The 26,725-nt window shown below is 39.4% G+C and overlaps 1 protein-coding gene across 20 annotated transcripts in view; it reads left to right on the top strand.

Moving 5' to 3' along the window:
- nbeaa (neurobeachin a) overlaps positions 1 to 26,725 on the top strand; it is a 140,187-nt gene that overhangs the window by 85,284 nt on the left and 28,178 nt on the right. For 10 of the 20 annotated variants that reach the window (XM_065260241.1, XM_065260332.1, XM_065260323.1 and 7 more), the window contains exons 13-31: positions 61 to 229; positions 5,447 to 5,526; positions 7,619 to 7,681; positions 8,092 to 8,189; positions 8,511 to 8,603; positions 12,474 to 12,582; positions 13,048 to 13,129; positions 13,763 to 13,886; positions 16,327 to 16,519; positions 17,045 to 18,058; positions 18,244 to 18,461; positions 18,736 to 18,889; positions 19,483 to 19,506; positions 20,140 to 20,220; positions 20,830 to 21,010; positions 23,182 to 23,306; positions 23,515 to 23,622; positions 23,718 to 23,886; positions 24,473 to 24,929. In XM_065260241.1, the coding sequence (XP_065116313.1) occupies positions 61 to 229; positions 5,447 to 5,526; positions 7,619 to 7,681; positions 8,092 to 8,189; positions 8,511 to 8,603; positions 12,474 to 12,582; positions 13,048 to 13,129; positions 13,763 to 13,886; positions 16,327 to 16,519; positions 17,045 to 18,058; positions 18,244 to 18,461; positions 18,736 to 18,889; positions 19,483 to 19,506; positions 20,140 to 20,220; positions 20,830 to 21,010; positions 23,182 to 23,306; positions 23,515 to 23,622; positions 23,718 to 23,886; positions 24,473 to 24,929 (3,542 nt within the window). The remainder of the gene's footprint in view (positions 1 to 60; positions 230 to 5,446; positions 5,527 to 7,618; positions 7,682 to 8,091; positions 8,190 to 8,510; positions 8,604 to 12,473; positions 12,583 to 13,047; positions 13,130 to 13,762; positions 13,887 to 16,326; positions 16,520 to 17,044; positions 18,059 to 18,243; positions 18,462 to 18,735; positions 18,890 to 19,482; positions 19,507 to 20,139; positions 20,221 to 20,829; positions 21,011 to 23,181; positions 23,307 to 23,514; positions 23,623 to 23,717; positions 23,887 to 24,472; positions 24,930 to 26,725) is intronic. The other 10 variants (XM_065260339.1, XM_065260373.1, XM_065260275.1 and 7 more) reach the window with 4 other exon arrangements.

The raw sequence follows: 26,725 nt of genomic DNA, 5'->3' as shown, positions 1-26,725 counted from the left end.
ATAAAATCTCTTTTAGCCGATTCTGAATAATGTGTCTTTTCTGTGTGTTTGGTTTCTCAGGTGCAGCTATCTCTCTACACTTATCTGTCGGCTGAATTTATAGGCACCGCCACCATCTACAGCACCATCCGCCGGGTGGGCACCGTCCTGCAGCTCATGCACACTCTAAAGTATTACTACTGGGCCAGCAACCCTCTGGAGAGCAGCAGCATTACCCCTAAAGGCCTGGGTGAGTACTGCACATGCTCCACTGTATAAATCTTACCGTGGGGCAACACCAGCCGCATTTGAGGCGTCCAAATCGCATCTACCGCGCCTAGTTTGCCGCTTGAACAGGTTGAGTGTACTCGGTTTATTCGCGCGTGAAAGCCGCGTGTGAAATTCTAGTCATCGAGACATTCACGCGGAAATTCGCTTCATGGGAGGGGCTTCTGTGACTCTGCTCCCTTTCTGTAATCATGTCACTAATAGAGCAAGCTCCTGATTGGTTAATGCAGCACGTTTTTCTGCCAAAGTTCAAATTGTTCAACTCGCGCTAGTCTGTCGAACTAGACGCGAGCATGAGGCAGAATCTCGAGTACCGCCAGTGGTGTAGTGGTGTCTGGAGAAGTGGGTATACTCTTAATTTATGCCCCAGTAGAAGTGGGTATACTCTTAATGTATGCCCCCAGTAGAAGTGGGTATACCCCCTGCCATCAAATAAAGAGGTGGGTATAATCCGTATACCTGCGTATACCCTGCACTACACCACTGAGTACCGTGCTAAACGCCTCATTCGTGCCACAAGACCTCCAGACACGTGTCAACGCAACTTCACATTGACTTAACATTGAAATCACTCGCGCTTGACGCCTCTATCGCGGCTGGTGTAATCGCAGCATTACACTTCATTCCTAATTATGCACAATGCGCATCTTTACAACGGTCTGGATTACTTTGAAAATACAATGCTGTTGCAAAATCAAAGCAAATCAGAACTTATTTGATGTTTAAAATTAAAGCTATATGGAAAAGGATTGATTCTTGAAGCTTTTGTGGTCCCAGTTGGTTAGGACCATAGACTGTAAAAAAGATGGATGACACCTGTTCGCTCCCTTCCATTGGTAAAAAATTAAAGCCGCCAGTGTCCTGATACGTCATTGACATCTTGGGTCTTGAGTCTGCGCAGTAGCGATTTCGGGACCAGTCCTGCGCAGTAGTGAGCAGGAAGTAAAGCCGCAAAATCAAGGCCCCGCCCTCGCTCTCGCAGAATGCGCATATCACAGCTGTCAATCATGACGTGACACCACCATTTTAATAGCATTAAAAAACAAGCTAAAACAAACTTATTTTAAAAACAAACACTTGAATTTACATCAGCGTGGTAAAAACTACAGTAAATGACAGAAACCATCTTCGGAAAAAAGATAATTGAAGTGTAATTAAATTGTTTAGTTGGTCTCAAGTCCCATTGAATAACATGATGGAGGCGGGGTTTATGATCTATACCAGTAGGACCAGTCACTGTGGGGCAATCGAGACATTTTGGCTTCACTTTTCAGGGCTTGTGCGGCACAGCATTGACAATTATTACATTGACGAAATGTGATTGTTTTACTTGATGCTTGTTGTGTTACACCTTATAAGGTTCTGGTTTTATTTATTATTGAGTGACATTTTGATTGACGACAGCGACTTGTGTTTAGAGAAGTTTGGACTAAACAATACTAAAATATGTTACCCAAGACTGCTATTTTAGGAAAAGCTGTTTAGTTCAGAAATTCTCGCCTCTGAGTTCTGGGGTTGAGAATCAGTGCAGTGTCTGCTGTGTTATGGCAGTGTGTTTGTCAGCACTGTAAAGCATGAATAAACCTTGAAACACTGCCCACTCATTCCTGTGTCTTTTCCAGAGCTCTATATCTCAGACTTCTGTTGTGTCTTGCCTGAATGAAAGGTTGGGGGATAATATTATCTAAAACACAGAGCGTGTGAAAGCTACATTCAACCCCCTGCTGTATATCACTCTTTTTTTGTGTTGCATTCTAAATCTGTTTCCTCACAAGAGGTTTTTTTTTCTCTGCCTCAGTTTTTCATTTTTCTTTCCTTTTCCCATTTTAATCTCCTCCCTCTAGTTCTCCTTTATCATTGTTTTCTTCTTTGCTTTCGCTGATTTCCCAAATGTGCCATATAAAACCTCAGTTTATCTCTTTGTTTGTTTGTTTGTATGTCTGTCTTTTTTCTATCCTGGACTGTCATCCCCAAAAGGGCTAGACTTCTGACTCCACCATCTGAATGTCTCAACAGAAATCGAGACTCATCAGACCAGGCAACATTTTTCCAGTCTTCAACTGTCCAATTTTGGTGAACAAATTCTAGCCTCTTTTTCCTATTTGTAATGGAGATGAGTGGTACCCGGTGGGGTCTTGCTGTTGTAGCCCATCCGCCTCAAGGTTGTGCGTGTTGTGGCTTCACAAATGCTTTGCTGCATACCTCAATTGTAACGAGTTGTTATTTCAGTCAAAGTTGCTCTTCTATCAGCTTGATTCAGTCGGCCCATTCTCCTCTGACCTCTAGCATCAGCAAGGCATTTTCGCCCGTAGGACTGTCGCATTCGTGTTTATTTTTTCCTTTTAACACCATTTTTTGTAAACCCTAGAAATGGTTGTGCGTGAAAATCCCAGTAACTGAGCTCAAAATTGCTTAAATCACCTTTCTATCCCATTCTGACATTCAGTTTGGAGTTCAGGAGATTGTCTTGACCAGGACCACACCCCTAAATGCATTGAAGCAACTGCCATGTGATTGGTCGATTAGATAATTGCATTAATGATAAATTGAACAGGTGTTCCTAATAATCCTTTAGGTGAGTGTTTTATGCACATCTGCAATGTATATACCAAAGGCTAGCGACCAGCGATTAAAATCTCAGTTCAGAAGGACCGTTAAGGAAATGGCATAATCAGGAAATTAGCATTTGAGTTTGTTTACGTGTGACACTACAGTAAACAATGCAATTGTTTTGCAGTTCTTGCTTCTCTCTACATGTCGCACAAAAATCTTTTCTTATCATATGAATAATCAAAGTCAGCCCTGCATCGTAAATCAACCTGTCAGTCACATTTAACAAATCATCAATCAAACAGACTTTGTTTTTACATCTCTTAGTGGAAATTTACTCTGCAAATAGTAGCTTTAAACCTCAACATGGAGTGTCTGTTTCACACTGTGACTCTAAAACAAATTTAAGGAGTCTCATTTGTACATTGTAAACTGTGCACATGCTACAGTAAATGAACTCCAGCTGTTTTCACTTCCATTTTGAAAAATGTTCCGTTTGATTGAATGTTTTTTATTTGTATTAAAGGGAATATAGAAACACACTTTACTTTTCGCTTGGCTTTATGTACCCATAGAGAGCCCATGGCCAATCATTTAATAAGAGCTTGTACACAATGCACGCTCCCCTGGAGCTAATTCTGTCCAGAATGCAGCTTTAATAATCAATATTTCTGTAAAACTAAAGGGAGCACATAGAGTTTAATTTAATTCACCACAGGCATTTAGATTGCATTTACATGCAAAATTATTCATTAGGGAATTTTATACATTTTAACGGTTGTTTTGTCTGGATAATTTTCGGTTTATTAGGCTATCTAAACTGAAAGTTTACATATCAGGTTAGTAAATGTTGCTATAAACACACCATATGAACAATTATAAGATTAGTATTAAAATGCATTATGTCTAGTAATCATTTTATTTAGACTTAAGATTAATTCTTCTTTTATATGCATTAAACTGTGCATGTGGCAGTTGTACTCTTTGGTCATTAATTATAATTTTTACAGTGCTGTGTTTAATTCCAGTTTCGCTCTTTTTCTGTGCTGTGTGTTGATAACACTGAAATAGTCTACAGTAGCTGCTTATCTCTGTGAGATGCTGCACACATGTCACCATGGCAACCATGTTGCCCTTCCCATGATGCTTCAAGGATCTATTACATTGTGATGTGTTGTGTTAACTTTGATAAGAACGTTTAATTACTATCTTTAGATGTAATATAATTTTATTTTTTACAAATTCTTAGGTTTTAAATCATGTTTTATTTTTAGTGTATAAATAAGAAATATAAGCTTATATAGCTGAGATTTTGTGTCAACTTTCTCAACAAAAACCCCAAATAAAGTAAACCGCCTACTGAGTAAGCAAGATGCCTTTCGCGGCAATATCTGATCCATCATGGGTGATATAGTAAAAAAAAAGATTGCTTGATTGTTCCACTTAATTTGTTATAGCTTGTTAGATACATTTTGAAACCACATTACTTATGAAAACCCTTCACTGATAACTGCCACAAAAGGTTTCACTTAGCACACATTTGATGGCACATTGTGCTGCAATCTAATGTGAGGATGAATGCATTCTGATGTGAGGAAGACATTCGCTTGCTGAGCTTTCTGCTATACTTTTGCCTTTCAAACAGACCGATATGTGAATTTTTCATGGCAGCTTTATAACATCTGTGTGCCATGTGTTCAATAAAAGATGAGGGGTGTGTGTATTTAAGAAAGATGGTTTGAAAATTGGGTTGGTGTGTCGTTTAGAGGTTTGTATTCCCTAAGCTGCGTCTTAAATGATGTTTTTGTTTTTCTTCTGTTTTATGTTGCTATACTGAATTTTGTTCAACGCTATTATAAGATTCTTGGAGATTTGTGCTCTGGGTTTCCCCTCGTCCCAGAAAATGAACAAAAAAGTTACATTTTAGTTTGTTTATTAATAGATAAGGGAAAATGCTATTTTTCTAGCTGTCAGTTTAATGCTTGCTTCAAAGAGAACATCCTAAATTTGTCTTTTAAACATGAGCTTTAACATACATTTATGAACCAAAATGATATAAAGCATTTCTTAAATTATTTATCAATGGTCACAATTGATAGCACGTTTTAAAGGGACATTTTCCAGCTCCCCTAGACTAGAGTTAAACATTTAATTCTTACCGTTTTGGAATCCATTCAGCTGATCTCCGGGTCTGCCGCTAGCACTTTTAGCATAGCTTAGCATAATCCATTGAATCTGATTAGACCATTAGCATAGCGCTAAAAAATAACCAAAGAATTTCGATATTTTTCCTATTTAAAACTTGACTCTTCTGTAGTTACATCGTGTACCAAGACCGACAGAAAATAAAAAGTTGCGATTTTCTAGGCAGATATGTCTAGGAACTATAATCTCATTCTGGCGTAATAATCAAGGACTTTGCTGATGTAACATGGCTGCAGCAGGCGTATTGATATTATACACTGCACGAAAAAATCCCTTGCTATTGAAAGTTCCCAAGGGGACTATTTTCGGGCAGTGCGTAATATCAATGTCCCTTTAAGGAGCTGAGATGTGTCTTAGTGTCATACATGTATGTTTGTTAAAAGTTTAGTTATGTGTAACCCTTTTAATCACTGCTTGTTTACAGATGGTCCACGACCTTCACAGAAGGAGATTATATCCCTCCGGGCTTTTATGCTTCTCTTCCTTAAACAGCTCATTCTGAAGGTGAGGCAATACGAAATAATATTTCATATGTTGTTGTTTTCATGTTGTTTGTTGTATTGACCGCATCATTTGCAGCTTCCTACATCACCACAAAAAATAATTGCTGTTCGCCTCTCAGTTTCAAAAGAATGAAGGAATAAAACAGGATTAAAAACCTTTTATTAATCATAAAAGTATTCATATTTTCATAAAGTATGTAATTTATGAGTAAAAACTCATGTGCACATTTATCATTTAGCACCATTGAGTGTTTTCTCCATAAAATATCAACACAGTTGAACAATTGGATGAGTAGTTCAAGCCGTAGATATGCATGGATGCAAACAAAAATTTCACACCACTTCTGTGAAGTGTGAATGCTTTAACCTGGTAACATCAGTGCTACAAAAATATTAGTGCTACAGATTCACAGTTTACCTATGCATTGTCAAAACCGGACTTATGTAGCATCCATGTACCGTGTATATATATATATATATATATATATATATATATATATATATATATATATATATATATATATATATATATATATATATATATATATATATATATATATATATATATATATATATATATATATATGGTCTGGTGCGATTAAGTGTAAGTGGGGACTAATTCACATTTATATCTATGATCTGAGCTGGTGTGATTAAATAGAGGTGGGAACTAATTTGCATATTCATAACCCCATATACTAAATGAAGCAAGGGTGTATAGTTACATTAAAGCTATTTTAAAGCATGAAAAATTACTATCTCAGGAAAAACTTTTACTTATGCTATTATGATGCTTAAAGATGTTTTAAGTTTGAGTTCAGGGGGACTTTAACATAAGACCAGTGTCACAACAATATGTACTGCCATTTACTACAGTAAGCAAGTAAGCAAGCAGTATGTTTGTTTGTTAACTGAGGCATAAGGAATATTTTATGTGACAATTATGGCATGCACATACTGTCAATGGAGCTTACCGAATATTTTTAATGCACTGATCTGATTAATTTACAGCGTATAATGTGTCTAAATCTGAGTTTATTGAAATCCTAGTAGCTTGGTACTTGTTAACGTACATTTAATTTCTTTTTTGCTTTATGACCCGAACCAGCGTTTTGTTTCTCGCAGCTGATTTTATTTGGCATGTCATTGCCATGAATCGGGTAACCCGAATTAAATTTGTTAGTTTCCCAGAAGTGGCAGCCAGGAAACGCATCTGCTTTGTTAAAATAACACAAGTTATGCTAATTTGGGGACTTCATTCAGTTTATAAGGTAGTCGAGCAGAAATGTATTTGTTATTTGCCTTTGTTTTGTTTAAAGCAATGTGTCTCTTATGGACCCTTGGTGTTCTTGCTCTGGGCTATTGTCGTGTTTTAAGAAGCACGATGTCGTTGCTTAGCAGCACATTCTTTTCATTTAGCCGTTGCCTTTTTGTTTTTCGGTTCTCTTTCCACATTGTCTCACTTTCCATGCAGTTATTAGCATTACGAGAGCTTTGACTGAGTGCCCTCAATATCACACACATTCATATTTCCCTTAAAAAAAGCAGTCAGCTTAATGTAAAGCAACTACATACTGTATAACACACCTCATTGCATTTTTCTCTTCATGCAGAAGCTTGAAATATGTAATACATTATTTATAAGGGCTGAAGTAAAAGCTCGGACATTACGAATTTATTCAGTGATTTCCTGAATCAATGTTGTTTCATTAAATTAAATAGAAAATAAAATCTGGGAATCAATATTTTTACCCAGTCATTGGTGTTACCTTTAAGGATCGTTTAGATTATAATGATAACTATAAAAATATAGTTTTAAAAATCATTTTATATTAAAGAGAATAGCTATAATGCTTTGTCAATTTTAACAAAACCTTTTTTACCATGTTTTTACACCAAATATAACAATAGTTGATCATGGTTTTAATCAATACATCAAATGTATTACCATCTATTTCCATCATAAAACCATGGTCAGTTGTAAAGGCAAGGGTCAGGGAATGTGTAGATGTTCATGAGTTACTCTCTGGCATGTCCCAGTTCTGCTGAGCCTTCACATAGGCCTGCTAACATGTAACCTGTGTGTTTTTCAGGACCGCGGAGTGAAAGAAGATGAGTTGCAGAGCATATTAAACTACCTGCTAACCATGCATGAGGTAAACCTGACTATTAAACAGATTAAATGACTCATGGTCTCATTCACTTCAGCTTCTATTAAACAAGCTTAATCTGTGTTCTTTATGAAAGATGGTTTGCTGTAATGCCAGTCTTTTGGCAGACTAAAATGTTCACCTCGAGTGCCAAAAGATCAGACGCCTCTGAGTCCATCAGGAAGGTTCTAGCATTATCCTGAAAGCTGCATTAGCACTTGATTGAGTCCTGTGAAATTGCAGTAATGCATTGTTTCTGCCAGTGTTTCATTGAGAACAGCAAATGAACCTTAAAAACCACTGGTTGAATGTTGTGTTATATAACATCTGTACTCATTAAGGGTACCTGGTGGACTGCTATATGACAATCCTCTCAGATTAGGCTCTGTCTTCATTTTATTATCTCTCTCCTGCAGGATGAGAACATCCATGATGTTCTTCAGCTCCTGGTTGCGCTCATGTCTGAGCACCCAGCCTCCATGATCCCCGCCTTCGACCAGAGGAACGGAATACGGTGAGCCCTCGGGGACAAACAGCCTGACTCATACGGTTATGTAACTGAAATAGATTAGGAGTGTCACGGCCGCGTCAATCTCATTTCCCCGCTGCCACACGACCCGATGCGTGACCCCGGCTCTTGTTTGAACTGCCCTCCCTTTGCATAGCTTGTGGGCATCATTATAATAGTTTATTGCACAGCGATGTTTCCTATTTAGATTAAGCTTCATAATTGAACATTTTTGATTGTTTCATGTGAAACTTGGAATTGAATAACTCATTTTAAATGTAATATTTTGATTTGGTATTAGAAACAGTCTTGACTACTGTGTTGTAGAGTCATCTATAAGCTGTTGGCCTCCAAAAGCGAGAGTATACGAGTCCAAGCGCTTAAAGTTCTCGGCTACTTCCTGAAACATCTGGGACACAAGTGAGTCTATCTATCTATGTGATTATCTATCTGTCTGTCTGTCCGTCCGTCCATCTGTCCATCCATCCGTCCATCCATCCGTCAGTCCATCCGTCTATCTGTCTGTCTGTCTGTCTGTCTGTCTGTCTGTCTGTCTGTCTGTCTGTCTATCTATCTATCTATCTGTCTATCCATCTGTCCCTCTATACATCCATCTATCTTTTTATCCATCTATAAGTCCATCCATCAGTCTATCCATCTATCTGTCTGTCTTTCTGTCCGTCTATTGGTCTATCTGTCTGTCCATCAGTCCGTTTGTCCATCTATCAGTCTATCCATCATCTATCCATCCATCTATTTATCTGTCTGTCTGTCTGTCAGTCTCTCTATCCATCAATACATCCATCTATCTATTTATCCATCCATCAGTCTGTCGATCAGTCTATCTGTCTGTCCGTCCATCTGTCCGTCCATCTATCCATATGTCCCTCTATCCATTCATCCATCCATCTATCTATCCATCCATCTATTTATCTGTCTGTCTGTCTGTCTATCTATCCATCTGTCTATCCAACTGTCCCTCTATACATTCATCTATCTATTTATCCATCTATAAGTCCATCCATCAGTCTATCCATCTATCTGTCTGTCTTTCTGTCCATCAGTCTGTCCATCAGTCTGTCTGTCTATTGGTCTATCTGTCTGTCCATCAGTCCGTTTGTCCATCTATCTTTCCATCTATCAGTCTATCCATCATCTATCCATCCATCTATTTATCTGTCTGTCTGTCTGTCAGTCTCTCTATCCATCAATACATCCATCTATCTATTTATCCATCCATCAGTCTGTCGATCAGTCTATCTGTCTGTCTGTCCGTCCATCTGTCCGTCCATCTATCCATATGTCCCTCTATCCATTCATCCATCCATCTATCTATCCATCCATCTATTTATCTGTCTGTCTGTCTGTCTATCTATCCATCTGTCTATCCAACTGTCCCTCTATACATTCATCTATCTATTTATCCATCTATAAGTCCATCCATCAGTCTATCCATCTATCTGTCTGTCTTTCTGTCCATTAGTATGTCCATCAGTCCGTTTGTCCATCTATCTTTCCATCTATCAGTCTATCCATCATCTATCCATCCATCTATTTATCTGTCTGTCTGTCTGTCTGTTTGTCTGTCAGTCTCTCTATCCATCAATACATCCATCTATCTATTTATCCATCCATCAGTCTGTCTATCAGTCTATCTATCTGTCTGTCTGTCCGTCCGTCCATCTGTCCATCCGTCCGTCCATCCATCCGTCAGTCCATCCGTCTATCTATCTATCTATCTATATATCTATCTATCTATCTATCTATCTATCTATCTATCTATCTATCTATCTATCTATCTGTCCCTCTATACATCCATCTATCTTTTTATCCATCTATAAGTCCATCCATCAGTCTATCCATCTATCTGTCTGTCTTTCTGTCCGTCTATTGGTCTATCTGTCTGTCCATCAGTCCGTTTGTCCATCTATCTTTCCATCTATCAGTCTATTCATCATCTATCCATCCATCTATTTATCTGTCTGTCTGTCTGTCAGTCTCTCTATCCATCAATACATCCATCTATCTATTTATCCATCCATCAGTCTGTCGATCAGTCTATCTGTCTGTCCGTCCGTCCGTCCATCTATCCATATGTCCCTCTATCCATTCATCCATCCATCTATCTATCCATCCATCTATTTATCTGTCTGTCTGTCTGTCTATCTATCCATCTGTCTATCCGACTGTCCCTCTATACATTCATCTATCTATTTATCCATCTATAAGTCCATCCATCAGTCTATCCATCTATCTGTCTGTCTTTCTGTCCATCAGTCTGTCCATCAGTCTGTCTGTCTGTCTGTCTGTCTATTGGTCTATCTGTCTGTCCATCAGTCCGTTTGTCCATCTATCTTTCCATCTATCAGTCTATCCATCATCTATCCATCCATCTATTTATCTGTCTTTCTGTCTGTCTGTCTGTCTGTCAGTCTCTCTATCCATCAATACATCCATCTATCTATTTATCCATCCATCAGTCTGTCGATCAGTCTATCTGTCTGTCCGTCCGTCCGTCCGTCCATCTGTCCATCCATCTATCCATATGTCCCTCTATCCATTCATCCATCCATCTATCTATCTATCCATCCATCTATTTATCTGTCTGTCTGTCTGTCTATCTATCCATCTGTCTATCCAACTGTCCCTCTATACATTCATCTATCTATTTATCCATCTATAAGTCCATCCATCAGTCTATCCATCTATCTGTCTGTCTTTCTGTCCATCAGTCTGTCCATCAGCCTGTCTGTCTATTGGTCTATCTGTCTGTCCATCAGTCCATTTGTCCATCTATGTTTCCATCTATCAGTCTATCCATCATCTATCCATCCATCTATTTATCTGTCTGTCTGTCTGTCTGTCTGTCAGTCTCTCTATCCATCAATACATCCATCTATCTATTTATCCATCCATCAGTCTGTCTATCAGTCTATCTATCTGTCTGTCTGTCCGTCCGTCCGTCCATCTGTCCGTCCATCCATCCATATGTCCCTCTATCCATTCATCCATCCATCCATCTATCCATCCATCTATTTATCTGTCTGTCTGTCTCTCTATCGATCTATACATCCATCATCTATTTATCTGTCTGTCTGTCTGTCTGTCTGACTGTCAGTCTCTCTATACATCCATTTATCTATTTATCCATCCATCAGTCTGTATATCAGTCTATCTATCTATCTGTCTGTCTGTCCGTCCGTCCCTCCATCCATCCATTCATCTATCCATATTTCCCTCCATCCATCCATCCATCATTCCATCTATATATCTATCCATCCGTCCGTCCGTCTGTCTGTCTGTCTATCTATCTGTCTATCTATCTTTATTGAGGAATCAGAAGTCCCATTGACTTTCATACTATTCTTTTTCGTACTATGGAAGTCAGTGGGTCTTTTGATCATTTTTGGGTGAACTATCCCTTTTAAAAAGATTTTTATGGCATAATTTTCTTATCATGCATTATTATAAATAATAAAGTGTCTTAGTTTGAGTAGATAACGGCTCTTAAGTTCTTGCTAATCCGTTAATACAACTACGTATTTTGATGTTTTTAGTCAGGGGGTTCAAAAGGTAAAATGTAACAGGAATGACCCGACTACCTGCCCTTTCAGAAGGGGAAGAGTGAAAGTTTCGTAACTGTCAGACAGACTTTTAAGTACACAACCGAATGGTGAAATAATCACTCTGACAGCGTCTGTATCCAGCATGGCAATGCAAAAAAAGCCAATTCTGTGAAGGTTATCCAAAGTCATGGTGCTCATGTAATCAGTTTCCTATTCTTCCATCTTTTTCTATCGTTTCTCTTGCTCTATGAAAAAAATATTTTATGAATATATTTATGTATAATTCTATATTATAAATTTGACTTTGTATGACACGCCCATTTACACATGACCGTATGGGCGTGTCACTTATTTAACATTCATGTCATTCAGCCTTTAGTATGAATCTAAGAGGTGAATTAAATGTTTATTCAACCATCACCCTTTGTTCTGTCTTTTGATGGGATCGCAGTCCTTTCTGAGAGGCTGCAAGAGGGCCATTGACAGCTGTGTGCGTATGTGTGTAAGAAGTGGACGTGCCCTTGAGGAGCCCATGTCAGTTTCAATCGCGTCACTTTGTCAGTACCATGCGTCCCCTCATTGATCTTCATGGTGCGAAAGTGTATGCGGTGAAATTGAAGCTGTGAGCGAGTTTATACCTGCCTGCGTCTCTCCAATGTCACCACAAACATCACAACACATGCATCTCTTATCTCATTCCCGCTGTGTGTTTTTTTGTGTGCAGGAGGAAGGTGGAGATTATGCACACACACAGCCTCTTCACACTGCTCGGAGAACGACTAATGATGCACACCAGCACTGTGACCATCACCACCTACAACACACTTTATGAGGTATCCACCTGTCTGCACTGAGCCATCCGGATTTATTTTTAGTAACGCTTCCGATAGACTTCTTGATATCATACCTTTTTTTATATTTACGCATTTGATGGGTGCTTTTATCCAAAACAAATAAACAAAGCATTCAAGCTATACATTTTATCAGGATGAGCATTTTCTGGGAATCGAACCCATGAGCTTTTAGTGCAATTCTTAAAGCTTAATGCATTGAGTTAGCAGTGCAAAAGGTTGTTTGTTTAATTCCCAGGGAACACACTGATGCTGACATACTGGTTAAAAATGTATGGATTGAATGCACTGTGTCACTTTGGATAAAAGCGTTTGCCAAATGCACAAATGTACAATTATAAAGGTTTTCTTCAATTTTTCATTATTCAATTATTTCTGTATTGCATTATTTGTATTAAAAGAATGGTGAACTCTGGCCCTTATTAAAGTGATTTTGTATGTCTGTAGATTTTAACAGAACAGGTCTGCACTCAGGTGGTACATAAACCCCACCCAGAACCCGATTCTACAGTCAAGATCCAAAATCCCAGTAAGTGTCTGTGGATACATTTACAGCTCTTTAACTCTTTCCCCGCCATTAACTCGTCAATTAAGAGAAAACGCTTCTCTGCCAATGGCGAGTTTTTCCGGCAATCCGTATTTCTGCTATTATCCACCAGATGGCACTCTTACCCAACTATAAAACCTGGAAGCAACCCCTCAGGTCAAACAGTTTAAACTCAGTGTATGTTTTGATCATCGCTCTGAATCGGATTCCTTTCAAAAGTCATTCACAAAAACGCAATTATCTTAGCGTTTGCCTCAAAATTTGGTCTACCCATATTTGAGAGGTGATAAAAAGAGAACAAAAATGGATGTAGGATGAAACCTGTTTTGTTGTTATTTGAAAGCAGAGGGTCTGTTCTTTCATTTGATATATTGTATGTTTATATATTTAAAGAAGAACATTTTCTGGATGCCATTAAAATTTTGTGAAAATCATAAAAAATGCTGGCGCTGGCTGCCAACTTAAAAAAAAAATACTGGCAGGGAAAGAGTTAACATCCATCATTCACTTCATCGTATCAAATTTTGCATCTGCTTTGGCATGTGTGTCCGATTCCTCATCTTTTTCTCACTTTTTTTTTGTATCTTGTATCTTTGTATCTTGTCTGTATCTCAGTGATTCTGAAGGTTGTGGCCACGCTGCTAAAAAGCTCCTCCCCCAGCGCTGAGCTCATGGAGGTCCGACGCCTTTTCCTGTCCGATATGATCAAACTCTTCAGCAACAGCAGAGAAAACAGACGGTGAGCCAATTACAGACACAAGCAAACCCAAATATGTATAGACAGACAGACTGTACATTTTACTCTACATGCATATTCACACACAAAAAAAACTTAAACATATGCAGCCACTACAGTGTACGCCAACCAAACATCAGAAACATTTAGCATCACCCTAACAGTAGGAAAGACAGCTTCCCCTATTAAATCAATTAGTGTCATAATGAATGCTTTGAAGCATAAATGTGTTGAAGTGGCACTTTTCCTGTTTAACCTGCTTGAGTTGAGTTAGCCTAGTTTACCAAGCTGTAGTTTGTACACGTGTCCGTCCTAAACGAACCCACAGATCCTCATGCACACAGGTCCAGTCAGTCAACTGCTGCCATGGTTACCCAAACTGCATACCAAAATCACAATGCATATTTTAGCAGTGAAGTAGGGCTGCTCGTTTCTATATTCTATAACAACTCCGGCTTTCTGAAGTGAGCAGACGTGTCGGGAATGCCAAGCCGTCCAAGATCGGAGGAATATTTTCAGAGACTAGGAGCAGTCGTAATCACTTCTTTTTCTTCAAGTGTTTCCCTGCCGCCCTTCGCATAGACAGGGGATTGGTGCCAGAAACTGTGCTCGACATGGAACCGTTCTGCTTGTGTTCTGTGCAGAAAAGATTAAAGGCAGTACAATTTCAAATTGAATTTAATTCTATAACGCTTTTTAGAATATTACATGGTATCACAGCAGCTTTATGGGCGTTTTACACCATATGCGGCAGTCGCGCATGTCTAGTTGATTTTCAGTAGGAGACGTGGAGGGGAGTCGGGCTGCACGCCTTGCTTGTGCACCTAAAATTCTGCCCCTTCTGCGGACATGGTTCTTCATGAAACGTGAAGATAAACATATTTGCATTAAAAGCTGCACAAAACGCATCCACTACTCGAAAAAAGCTATAGCCATGCGGTGATTCTGCAGCTAGCCGTGTACATTGTGAAACACCCATTACAGTCCATTTAAAGTCAATTTAGAGAATAGTTTCTAAACACATTATAAATGTATATTAACGTATAAACATGATATAAAAAATTGTTGAGTTACACCGTTTAAGAGTTTTCCAAGTTCAGGATTATTTGCCCGCCCCTAACACAATCGCAAGCATACATTCAGGTTGTAGTGATATTTGAAAGTTGAGAGAGATGGCAGCAATCCCGCGAGTGGGTGTGGTTTCAGCTCCGACATTTTGTATTATAAGACAATTACACGTATGCAAAACCCACTATTGGGTCAAAAAATTGACAAATTTGGGACTTTGGATTAAATTTACACAGAATTTTTTTATATTTGACCCAACAATGGGTTAAAACAACCCATTTTTCTGGGTAACTTTAACCCAGGGGTTCTCAAAATTGTTGCCGTGTGCTCCCCCCCCCCCAAAGAAAATGCATGACATAAAACAATCTCAAACTTATAATTTTATTTAAACAAAACATATTAGACTATACAATGCCATGCTGTTGGTTACTAGCCTTATTTGCTGAGATTTAATTACGCAGAATTTATGATAAATTAATGTATTTTAAAAAATGGCTCCCCCTGGCACCATTTCACAACCCCGAGTTTGAGAACCTGATTTAACCCAACATCTGGATTTGTCCATTATTTATCTAACACTGGGTTAAAATAATCCAGCATTTTTTATTGTTAGATTGTAAACAGGACGTTAATTTTATAGTGCTATTAAGCAAATATGCAAATCAAATTGCATACTGTATGCATATCAAAAAGATGGTTCCAATAAATGGCAGCAGGTTTTATTTTGCTATTTTGTTTGGCAGAAATTACATCCACTTAATGCTGGTTTGTTCCATTGTTTGGTAAAATATAGACAAACCCAATCGCTGGTGAAAATTAACCTAGAAAATGTCCACATTTTACCAATTTTTTTGTATTTATTTATTTATTTCAACAGGGACAGCGTGCAAAAACATTAATTAAAGATGCCGTACACCATATTTAGCTTAAGCGAAATAACAAAGCATTTTGTGTTGAAACAACTTAGCATTGGTTACTTTAAACCGAAACGTCTCGGTTTGTCAATGTTTTACTCAACTAGCATTTTAAGTGTACTTGCATATCTATTATTATGAATTCATAATATGCAAAATATTAATTTCAGATGACAGTAGATGCCATTTGCAGAATTAAACATGCGTGCTATAAGTTAATGCAATACAATGTAGTATGATAATGTATAATTTGTTTATTGTGGTGTACTGTTGTACTGTACATGGGTTTTGTTGTCTTTGTGTACTGCTCAATATGCAGTGTGCTATTCCAAATATAGCTATCATTAAAAACAGGTGGTGTGAAATTGTAGCCGAGCTTTTATATCTGTTAACATTCTGCATGACTGAATAATTGCTGCGTTTCATCTAATTTGTCATATTTGTCATTCTTGTGTGTGTAGATGTCTGCTGCAGTGTTCAGTGTGGCAGGATTGGATGTTCTCGCTGGGCTACATTAACCCGAAGAACCCGGAAGAGCAGAAGATCACCGAAATGGTCTACAACATTTTCCGCATCCTGCTGTATCATGCCATCAAGTACGAGTGGGGAGGATGGCGAGTGTGGGTGGACACACTATCTATCGCCCACTCCAAGGTTAGTGAAAACACATCTACGGTTCTTAGCTCTTTCCTTTGTGTACTTTGTTATGTAATAGGAGATTTAATGGGTTTTAATGCCTTTCTTCTGCATGAATGCTGGTTAAGCATTTCTACTCTCCGACTTTGTATATTAATCATGTTAACGATAATAGCATCTAATTTAATTAAAACACTGATCAACCTGTTTTGCTCATTGAGAAAAATGTTGCAATTATGGAATAGAACCCATATAATGGCACAACTAAGATGGTACAAAAAAAAACGATTGTTATAATACAAGTGGGGTCCAAAAATATGAGACCATTTTATGAGAACCTTTAAGGAAGACTTTGCCATTAGCGGCCATGTTTGCAACGCCTACAGGCAGATATTTCAGTAATGCAAGAAAAAAGTCCAGTCTACTATCCAGTATCTTTGGTTGGACAGTTGAACAATGGCAAGACAATGGGTGTCATATATTTTTAAACCTCACTGTAGACCAAATGCCTTACAACATTTTCCATGTCGCTGACCTTTTAAGGTGACCTATGAAGCACACAAAGAGTACCTGGCGAAGATGTATGAGGAATACCAGCGACAGGAAGAGGAGAACATCAAGAAAGGGAAGAAGGGCTCGGTCAGCACTATTTCCGGCCTTTCCGCCCAACCTGCCACTGTCAACGGAAACCTGGAGATCCGTGAGATCGACGATACATCTCAAACACAAACACCGGAGAGCGAGGTGGACTACGGAGAGAACGCAGATTCACGAAACCTTCTGGCCGAAGGTAAAGGTCCGGAGGGAGAGGCCGAACGAACGGCCGCAGGGGTTCGTGTGGAAGTCCACGACTTGTTGGTGGATATCAAAGCGGAGAAGGTCGAGGCTACGGAGGTCAAGTTGGACGATCTGGATCTGTCTCCGGAAGTGTTGGGAGGAGGAGGAAGCATGGAGAATGGACCCCTGGTGGAAGTAGACTCTCTATTGGACAGCGCCTATTGTGCAGTGGTTCACAAGCTCAATGGAAGCCTTGTCCCCAAAGAGGAAAATGTTGTGGGTTTGACAGAAGATAACGGTAACCTAGGCCCTCTCATCACACTCGCGGATGAAAAGGACAGCGTGCCCAGCAATAACGGCTTCCTTTTCCCCAAAGTAGATGAGAAGCTGCTTCCCTCTTTGGCGTCGACGGAGCCCCTGGTGTTGCCCAGTCCCGAACAGCCACCTTGCTCGACCACTCCACACACTTCAAGCGCCAGTGATGATCTTAGCCTTTTGGCTCACACGACGTCTTGTGGTTCAGACCTGGTCCAAACCCCAAGTGGCCTGCCGGATGATGATGGGTTTAAGCTGCAGAGCTCCCTGGTAGACATCAGCACGCTGGCGGAGGCCCAGGCCCAGGCTGCGGCCAGGACAGCAGAGTGTTTAGAGCAGGATGTGGGGGAGACGAGGGCTGGAAAGAGCGCTGGAGACGCAGCCAGCACCACATCAGACACGGAGAGGTCTGACGATGGAAAAGACAAAGAGATGAAGAAGATTCAGACCACAGCCACCACGCAGGTGTGAATTATTATTTAGTTTCTTATGGATCACTGTTGTTGCATTTGTTGAGCAATGATTTCTCTCCGATGTTTACCCAAAAATAAAATCCCCTTAATTGACTCACCTGTATGACCTTCTTCTCCTAAATAACCAAATTAATACAAGAAAAACGTTTATAAACAAATGAGCGTTTTTCTCTTTAGGCTCTTCATGGCCGCCTGTCGAGTCAGATGGAGAGGGACCTCCGTGTGGATCTGGGCTTTCGTGGCATGCCGATGACCGAGGAACAACGGCGGCAGTTCAGCCCCGGACCTCGCACCACCATGTTCCGTATCCCAGAATTCAAGTGGTCGCCCATGCACCAGCGTCTTCTCACCGACCTGCTGTTCGCCCTGGAGAGCGACGTACACATGTGGAGGAGGTACAAGTGTACCCATCAATACTTTTGCCATGCTTCATCATCTTGACAAACAATCCAAACCCTGTTTATAATGCTAACCGTAAATAATGCTAAATTGAGCCTTTAGCGTAACCATTCCCAGTCCCTCAAGTCTGATTGGTTAATACCAATATTTTTAGTGAAATCATAGATTTCCTTTTAGTATTTTAGTTCAAATTGAGACATTTCTGTCATGCTGTGACAATTGTCACACTGCTTACTTTAAACCTGCCTGCTTTTGTTCTGTTTTTCTCAGCCACTCGACAAAATCGGTCATGGACTTCGTAAACAGTAACGAGAACATTATATTTGTTCACAACACCATCCACCTCATTTCTCAGATGGTTGATAACATCATCATCGCATGTGGTGGGATCCTGCCCTTGCTCTCTGCTGCCACCTCGCCTTCTGTAAGTGTCACATGAGCGCCCCCTGGTGCCTGCGTATATCAGTGCAACATCTTACAATAAATAAAATGCTCTGGGTTTAACACAAGATGCAGATGCTGTCACTTACCACATGAAGTTATTTCACTCGTACTTTAGTTTAATAAAGAAAGCCATAATGTTTTTGAGGGGTTGGTCTCCTCTTTTTTTTGGTGTGGGGGGGTTTGACCCAAAGTTAATGATTTGGAAAGCTGCAAACTTCTTAATATAGGTGAGACTGGGAAAAACCTTTCTATTCTAGTTTTTAAATGTCATTTAATTAAAAAAATGCTTCTAATGGCATATCTGATCCTCGCCCAGCCTTTTCCTGATAAATATAATACAAATCTACACTTAACTACTTTGTTTCTTTTTTTGGCATGTTACCCAACCTAACCTTTTTTTCTGGCAGATTTTATCCAAGCTTCTAACTATTGAACTTTTCTCTGTTACTGACCCTGTTGTTTTTAACAGCTTCTTTGTTTTCTTTATGTTGTCTGTATTCTTCCTCTAATTCCTCTCGCTCTCTCCATGAATCTCTTCTTCTTTTTCTCTGTTTTTCTCTTTTGCATGTGCAGAGCTCTAAGGTTAATCCGAACCCTGTAAGTTCCCTTTTATTTACTTTTCACCATCTCATTTGTGTTAACATTTTTAACTTTTATGAAGCAGATGTATTGTGCATTTTAAACCAAGGCCATCATTTCAACCCTCTGTCATTCAATCGAGGTTGTAAAATTATTATGTAATACTGATTTTCACTTACTTTTGAACCTTCCAATGTCATTGTGTTACATCATTGTAGTGTAATATACATGGCAAACCTAAATAGTCTGACCTAGATAATGATAAAAAAAGATTAATTAATTAAAACACACACTGTGTAATGTAACTATACCAGGGGTCTCCAAAGTGGTGCCCGTGGGTATCCTGCACCATGTCTGTGAGGTGCCTTCCAAATCACATTCTATTAATAGTCTCAATTGTAATATTTCTTTTATTACATATATTTTTTATATTAGCTTGGCTTGGTTTACATATGTTAACATTTGAAACAATACTTAACATGTCAACATATATATCAAAAAGTAGCCCTCCAAATTGTTTTATCCATTGTGGTAGCCCTTGCTCACAAAAAAGGTTGGAGACCCCTGAACTATACTAAGCTCCGACTAACTAACATTTAAGGGTCTTTTATTAAAGTCATCTTCATTTGTTCCTCTGTGTTCGTCTTGAAGACGAAAAGTTCTGGCTTACAGAAAGTGAAAAAATGCAGTGAAGTTAATAGCCTGCCAGGAAGCTCTGGCACAGGGGTGGAGGTGGGTCGAAGCTGCCACCTTTATGAATAATACCCACTATGCACTCCTTTATTCACAACTAATATGTCACCTAGCAAAAAGCATGTTCCCCGTTTTCAACATCGATTATGTTCAAGGTTTAGCTGTGGTCAACTTTAGCGAAAAGGTGAATTTAACATTACACTTAAAGTGGCTTGGTTATTGAAGTAGTGGAAAAGTTGAATGGGCATACATCACAGTGCTCTTATAAGCCTTTGCAAAAATATAAATATTTCTTTTTTATAAACAATTAAACCGTTAAACTTTTAATATTGATGTTGCAAAATGGTGTTCCTGTGCACAACTTAATAAGCACCCACCCTGAAACTTCATCACTCCGGTTTAGATCACACAATTCCTTGTGGGTGATGTAAGGTGTCTTATACTTCCCAGCAACACTTGCTCAGTGTCATAGGTTGTTTAATGTAGTTTAAAAGCATGTTTTCGTTGTCACCTGAAACTGGTCTGGCATTATTGGTTTGCAACAATTACACATTTGTCTGTCAACACATTGTCAGTAGGATTACTTTGTGCCTGTATGTATATATTTATGAGAAAGGCTCTAAACCCCTGGCTGTGTGTGTGTGACAGACGGAGCTGGAAAACGTGGAAGCGACCCAGGGTATGTCCTCCGAGACAGCGGTCACGTTTCTCAGCAGGCTGATGGCTATGGTGGACGTCTTGGTCTTTGCCAGTTCCCTCAATTTCAGCGAGATTGAGGCTGAAAAAAATATGTCGTCAGGAGGACTAATGCGCCAATGTCTCCGATTAGGTGTGTATGATGTGAGCATGTTGCTATTTCAGGAAAGTCATTGATTTGTATACAGGACCCTGCCATGTATATTTGCAGCAATAGTTGTATGGGTCAAAATTCTAGGATTTTTCTTTAATGCCAAAATTATTAGGATATTATGTAAAGATCATTTTCCATGAAGATATTTTGTAAATAAAAGTATATCAAAACTTTTTATTTTTCTGAGTGGATCCAGTTGCTAGAGGTCTTCAAGGGATCTTTAGATCTAAAAACTTGAGGTCCGACCCAAGCGGGTTTGGATCTAAAAGTTTCACGTGTGCCTCGGACACGATCGGGTGAAATTATAGCGGCATGGGTCTCAGGTCATTTAAAATGAATGTGTTTTTGCCAAACGGTCCCGAGAAGACTTTAACTATCTTGCGTGTGCGCATCGAGTCCTTTTCCAACCCCTCCTCTGTTTGCCAAGACGCTTGCGACAACACGTGGCTGTCGGTAGGTTAATTTCCATTGAGCCAGACCTGTCAATCAATTTTGAATGCACATTTTAGCGATTACCTTGGTGTTGTCGTCAGACAACATACGAAAATATATGAAGTGCTGGCCAAATCTGGTTGCAAGGCCACCGGGGTTCCTTTCTGTCTGACTGGTGCATGCGTTTATATTCACGTCCAGTAAGGTAAAAAAAAAATTGCCACTGCGTCGGGTCGGAGTCGGGTTTACTTTTCTCAAGTTTATCTCGGGTCAGGTCTTTCTTTAAAAAAAAATATTTTGCACCTGATTCTGATTTCCAAATAATTGTCCCCGAGAAAACCTCTACTAAGGACTTTTTTTAGGCAACTTTAAAGGCGATTTTCTCAGTATTTTATTTCTTGCACCCTCAGAATTCAAATATTGTCTGATCCAGACAAACTTTAATTCAACTTTTAGATGATGTATAAATCTCAATTAAAAAAAAAAACCCTTTTGACTGGTTTTGTATCCTAGAGTGAATAAATTACTTGTAATATAATTCCAATAAAACATAATTCCAGACAGCATTCCCAATTCCACCTCCCCTGTCCAACATCTGTAATTGTTTAGACAGACTAGTCTATTTTTTTGCCAAAACCCTATGTATTAAAGGTGGGGTGCATGATCTCTGAAAGCCAATGTTGACATTTGAAATTACCTAAACAAACACAACCCTACCCCAACAGAATCTGGACCTTCTTTTGATAGACCCACCCCACACATACAGAACCCAGACAACAATGTCAGTTAGTAGACACGCCCCTTACTGCTGATTGGCTACAAGTGTGTTTTGGTACTCGGGCCGACTCCTTTTTCTCAAAAATCGTGCACCCCGCCTTTAAAATGGGATTAAAAAAAGTATTTTTGTTTTTTAGTATGAATATGTAAGCCCTAAGGATATTCACTAACTAGTGTGCTCCAATATATTGACAAAATTCACTTTTAGAAAATATGAAGATTTAAACCTCAAATTCTCAAATTTCTGCAAATACGAATTAAAGATTTGTATGTCATTCAGCTTGTCATCAGAATCCAGGCTGTGAGTTAAACTAAATGCTATAGAGACAGAGCGCAGCGCGTCATAACCTGAAAACCACGCCCACCGGGGGGAAAACAATCCAACCGTCTCCATTGACTTTGTATTGTGAGAGGCTGCCTCCTTGTCATTTCTGGCTTATAACCAAAAACAGAATAATGCCTAAAAGCTGCTGTGTGACAAGGTGTACAGCTAACAAGCCAAAAAACCCAGAAATAAGTTTTTATAAGCTGTCGACCTCAAAAAACGAGTGTTTAAAGACACAATAGTGGAAAACAGGCAACTTTTCATAGTACTCCTATTAGTAGAACTGCGTCCACTAGGGGGAAACGTAGTCGGCGATCCTATTCTTTCTCCTTAAAGGCTGGGTTTTACGGTTCGACAGCTTATAAAAACTTATTTCTGGGTTCTTTGGCTTGTTAGCTGTAGATATTGTCACACAACAGCTTTTAGGCATTATTCTGTTTTTGGTTATAAGCCAGAAATGACAAGGAGGCGGCCTCTCGCAATACAAAGTCAATGGAGACGGTTGGATTGTTTTCCCCCCTGTGGGCGTGGTTTTCAAATTAGCATATCTGCGCTCTGTCTCTATGTGAATGTTAGCATGTAGCACTGTATGCTAAGTGTGTTCTGCTCCTCTCAGTGTGTTGTGTAGCAGTCCGAAACTGTCTGGAGTGCAGACAGAGACAGAGAGACAGGGGCAGCAAGACCTCGCTGCCCATCAGCAAAACCCAAGACAACCTACAAACAGCAGCAGCAGCCAGCAAGGTTATACACACACATGAAAGCGCAAACAAACACGTACTGTGAATGCAGCAAATCTTACCTTGATTTAGGCTGAAACTGTAAAACATTCAGTGGATAAATAAACCATTTAAACCATTCTTAAAGCCTCGTTTAATTGGCTCATTAAATAAATGGTAAGGTTTATGTCTATTCAGTGATTCAATAGATGGCTTTTTTCTCTCTGCTGTAGACTGTTATACAAAATGTCCCTCGTAACTTGTCGCCCATCAAGGACCCAGACAGATTGCTGCAGGACGTGGACATCAACCGCCTCCGCGCTGTCGTCTTCAGAGACGTGGTGAGAACGCTGCCTAACCTGAGCTTTAAAAATGCTTTGTGGGGTATATAATCATGATCAAGTCATTCTAATCTATGTGTGTGTGTGTTTAATAGGATGACAGTAAACAGGCTCAGTTCCTGGCACTGGCCGTCGTCTACTTCATCTCTGTCCTTATGGTGTCCAAGTACCGGGACATCCTGGAGCCACAGCGGGAGATTGGCAGGTCCAGCAGCCTATCAGGAAGGAGCATTCGACAAGAGATTAATTCACCCACCAGCACAGGTGAAGCTACATTTAGAGTTTGCGTGTACTGTATGTGCGATTATAAATTTGTTTATGTACACAGCCTGGGCTAACAAGTACTCATCGTTCTACCGTTGACAGCCTCCGTTCTTAAATTGTCCCTGATAAATGCTCAGATTATCTCTCCCTTTATTCTGTGTTGGAATGGGACGTAATTCCCCACAGAGAGGATTTCATCAACTTTAAAACGCTAGACATTATTGCGGTGCTTTATCTGCTCGTGATATTGAATTAATATTCAGGTGAGATGAAGTCGCTCACTAGACGGACACACTGCAGTGAGCTTGACGGATACATCTCCGTAATGATTAAAGGAGATTCAGTCATCATTTACCCACCTTAATGTCATTTCGAAAATGCATGAGTTGTCTTCTGTGAAACATAAATAATGGGATTTCTTTTAGAAATATCTCTTTTCTGTATTATTTCATAAAAGGATGACTGGTGCTGTCAAACTCGGAAATAACAAATCAGGATTGACATTACACTCTTCAAAATAAAGTTTGGCTATTTTGAAAAATGTGTCAACTATTCCTTTAATGAACTGTGTGTGCATTCATTTCAGAAAACCCGTCATCCTTCACAGATGGTGTACGTGGAGACCGCCAGGCCACGCCTCTGGAGGATCTTCCCCTGGAGGGGTCGCTACCTCACACCGACTCTGGCATCGGGGAAGAGCAGGTCGCCGGTGCCCTCAATGGCTCGGAACTGGCCGGAGATATCGGAGGAGGCCCGGACGCCATGAGCGAGTTGCTCTGCACGTTGTCCTCAGAGGTGAGGAAGTCCCGCGAGTCCCTGCTGGAGTCACCACCCGGCGTGGAGGTCCTGAAACCAGCCGCGTCCATCTCCAGCATAAGCCAGGCCAACAAGGGGATCAACGTGAAAGAGATCCTGAAGAGCTTGGTGGCGGCTCCCGTGGAGGGGACGGAGGCCGGGCCTGAACCTCAGCCGTATCACCCTGACCCCGCCCTGAAGAGGGAAGCTGCCGCTATGCTGCCCATGCAGTTCCACTCGTTTGACAGGTGGGCCACTCTGTCACATCATTATAATGTATTAAATAACCACAATCAAGTCCTATAGAGCTGAAAAAAATAGGTTTCACAAGTACATAAATATGTGGGTGGTGTTGTTGAGCTCTACAGTGTGTATATATATGAATCATGAAAAAATAAATCATTAATGAATCACACATGGGGTTCATCAAGGCAGCCAAGTTCTCTGTAATTCAAAATCCTCCATCAAATTTGTTTCCCTCCACAAGAGCGAGTGTTTCTTTCATTGTTAATGTGGTCTGGTACTCTGTATGTAGCTCATTACTGTGTCAGCGTGTGCTTTAAGCTCTGTGTAACAGTACGCTGAAAGATCTGGAGGCGGACACTGTGTGTGAAATCCACTAGTTCTCAGCAGTACAAACCAAAGCCTGTCCAAATATCTATCCACTTTGTTCATTCCAATTAGGAGATCCTTATGAATAAATGATACATAAGATTATGCTGTTCATCAGTCAGTGAGCTCCTTTAGTGTTAATAATTTATCAGGACAGGTGAATATTTTATCACATGCTTCTTTATCACACTGGGTGGGCTGAATTGGTTTGAAAACACCAAATATCCGAATAGCTGGAAACTGATTTGTGCTGCGGATACAGTAAGGTGTGTGTACAGGTATTTTGTTAAAAGGATTTAATTTAAGATATACATAAGTGGTTGAACTTAGCTGATATTTTGATTTTTAGTTTAATTGAATTTTCAGTAATTATGTTATTATGTTTATTGCTGAGGCAACATTGTATGGACTACATATGATCTGAATCTGAATTTTATTTTTTAGTTTAGCTTTCGTATTTTTTGTTTTATTGTTTGTTATTATTTTTTTGTAATTATTTGTAATTTTATTGATTTTTATTTGTTTATTTTTAAGTAATATTGCTAACTCTTATTTTATTTCAGTATTTGTTTTTGTTTCCCGTTGAAAATTTTAGTGCCTCAGATTAAACTTATGTCAGTTTATTGCTAAAGCAACTTTTTATGCAATTGCAGAGTTATTTTAGTTTTTATTTTAGTTTTTTAGATTTTAGTCATATTTTAGTTTACATTTAATTAAATACATTTTTGTTAGAGTTAATAGTTTAAATGTCTTAAATTAAACTTTTTGTCACTTTATTGCTTAAACAATATTTTATGCAATATGTTTAATTTTTATTTTAGTTTTTTAGTTTTAATCATATTTTGAGTAAGCTTTTATTTTAAAGTTTTTATTTTAGATTAGATTTATTAATAACCAGTGGTGGCCGGTAACTTCTCTTCCGAGGGGCGCGAAATCAAAATACGTGTTCAGAGTGTCATGTGTGTTGCTCGTCATGTCAAAAGGTGTGTTTTCGACTTCATGCGGCGTTGTGCAGACCGATCGGCAGCTGACTTAAAGCAGTGCATGCCGGTTAGTAATTTTGTCCGATTTGAGCTGGCGGTGCAGGCACGTGACAGTGTCATATGGTTTTAAAGAACCGTGAGAGTGATTCGAGATCAGCCGCCTGAGTCAGCCAGCGCAGTTCGTGAAGAGCAGCTGCACGGGCTGTAATGACGACACAGCTGTTTCACGATTGGTCGGATTCACAACATGACAACAATCATGTGTGTTTTGTGTTTATTTTCACTCCCTTAGTTCCACGAATGCTCACGAATCTGTATTTTTATAACAGTTAAAGCTCTTTTCATGTTGTCGCAATGCTTTTATTGTGTCATGTTCATCAAAATAAAATGGATAAAAAACGTAGACCCCACTACATTGGTATTTAAATAATATATGCTTATGTTAAACT

The sequence above is a fragment of the Paramisgurnus dabryanus genome, chromosome 10 (assembly GCF_030506205.2).
Source record: "Paramisgurnus dabryanus chromosome 10, PD_genome_1.1, whole genome shotgun sequence".
Taxonomy (NCBI): Eukaryota; Metazoa; Chordata; class Actinopteri; order Cypriniformes; family Cobitidae; genus Paramisgurnus; species Paramisgurnus dabryanus.
This window is presented reverse-complemented; position numbering and strand designations above follow the sequence as displayed.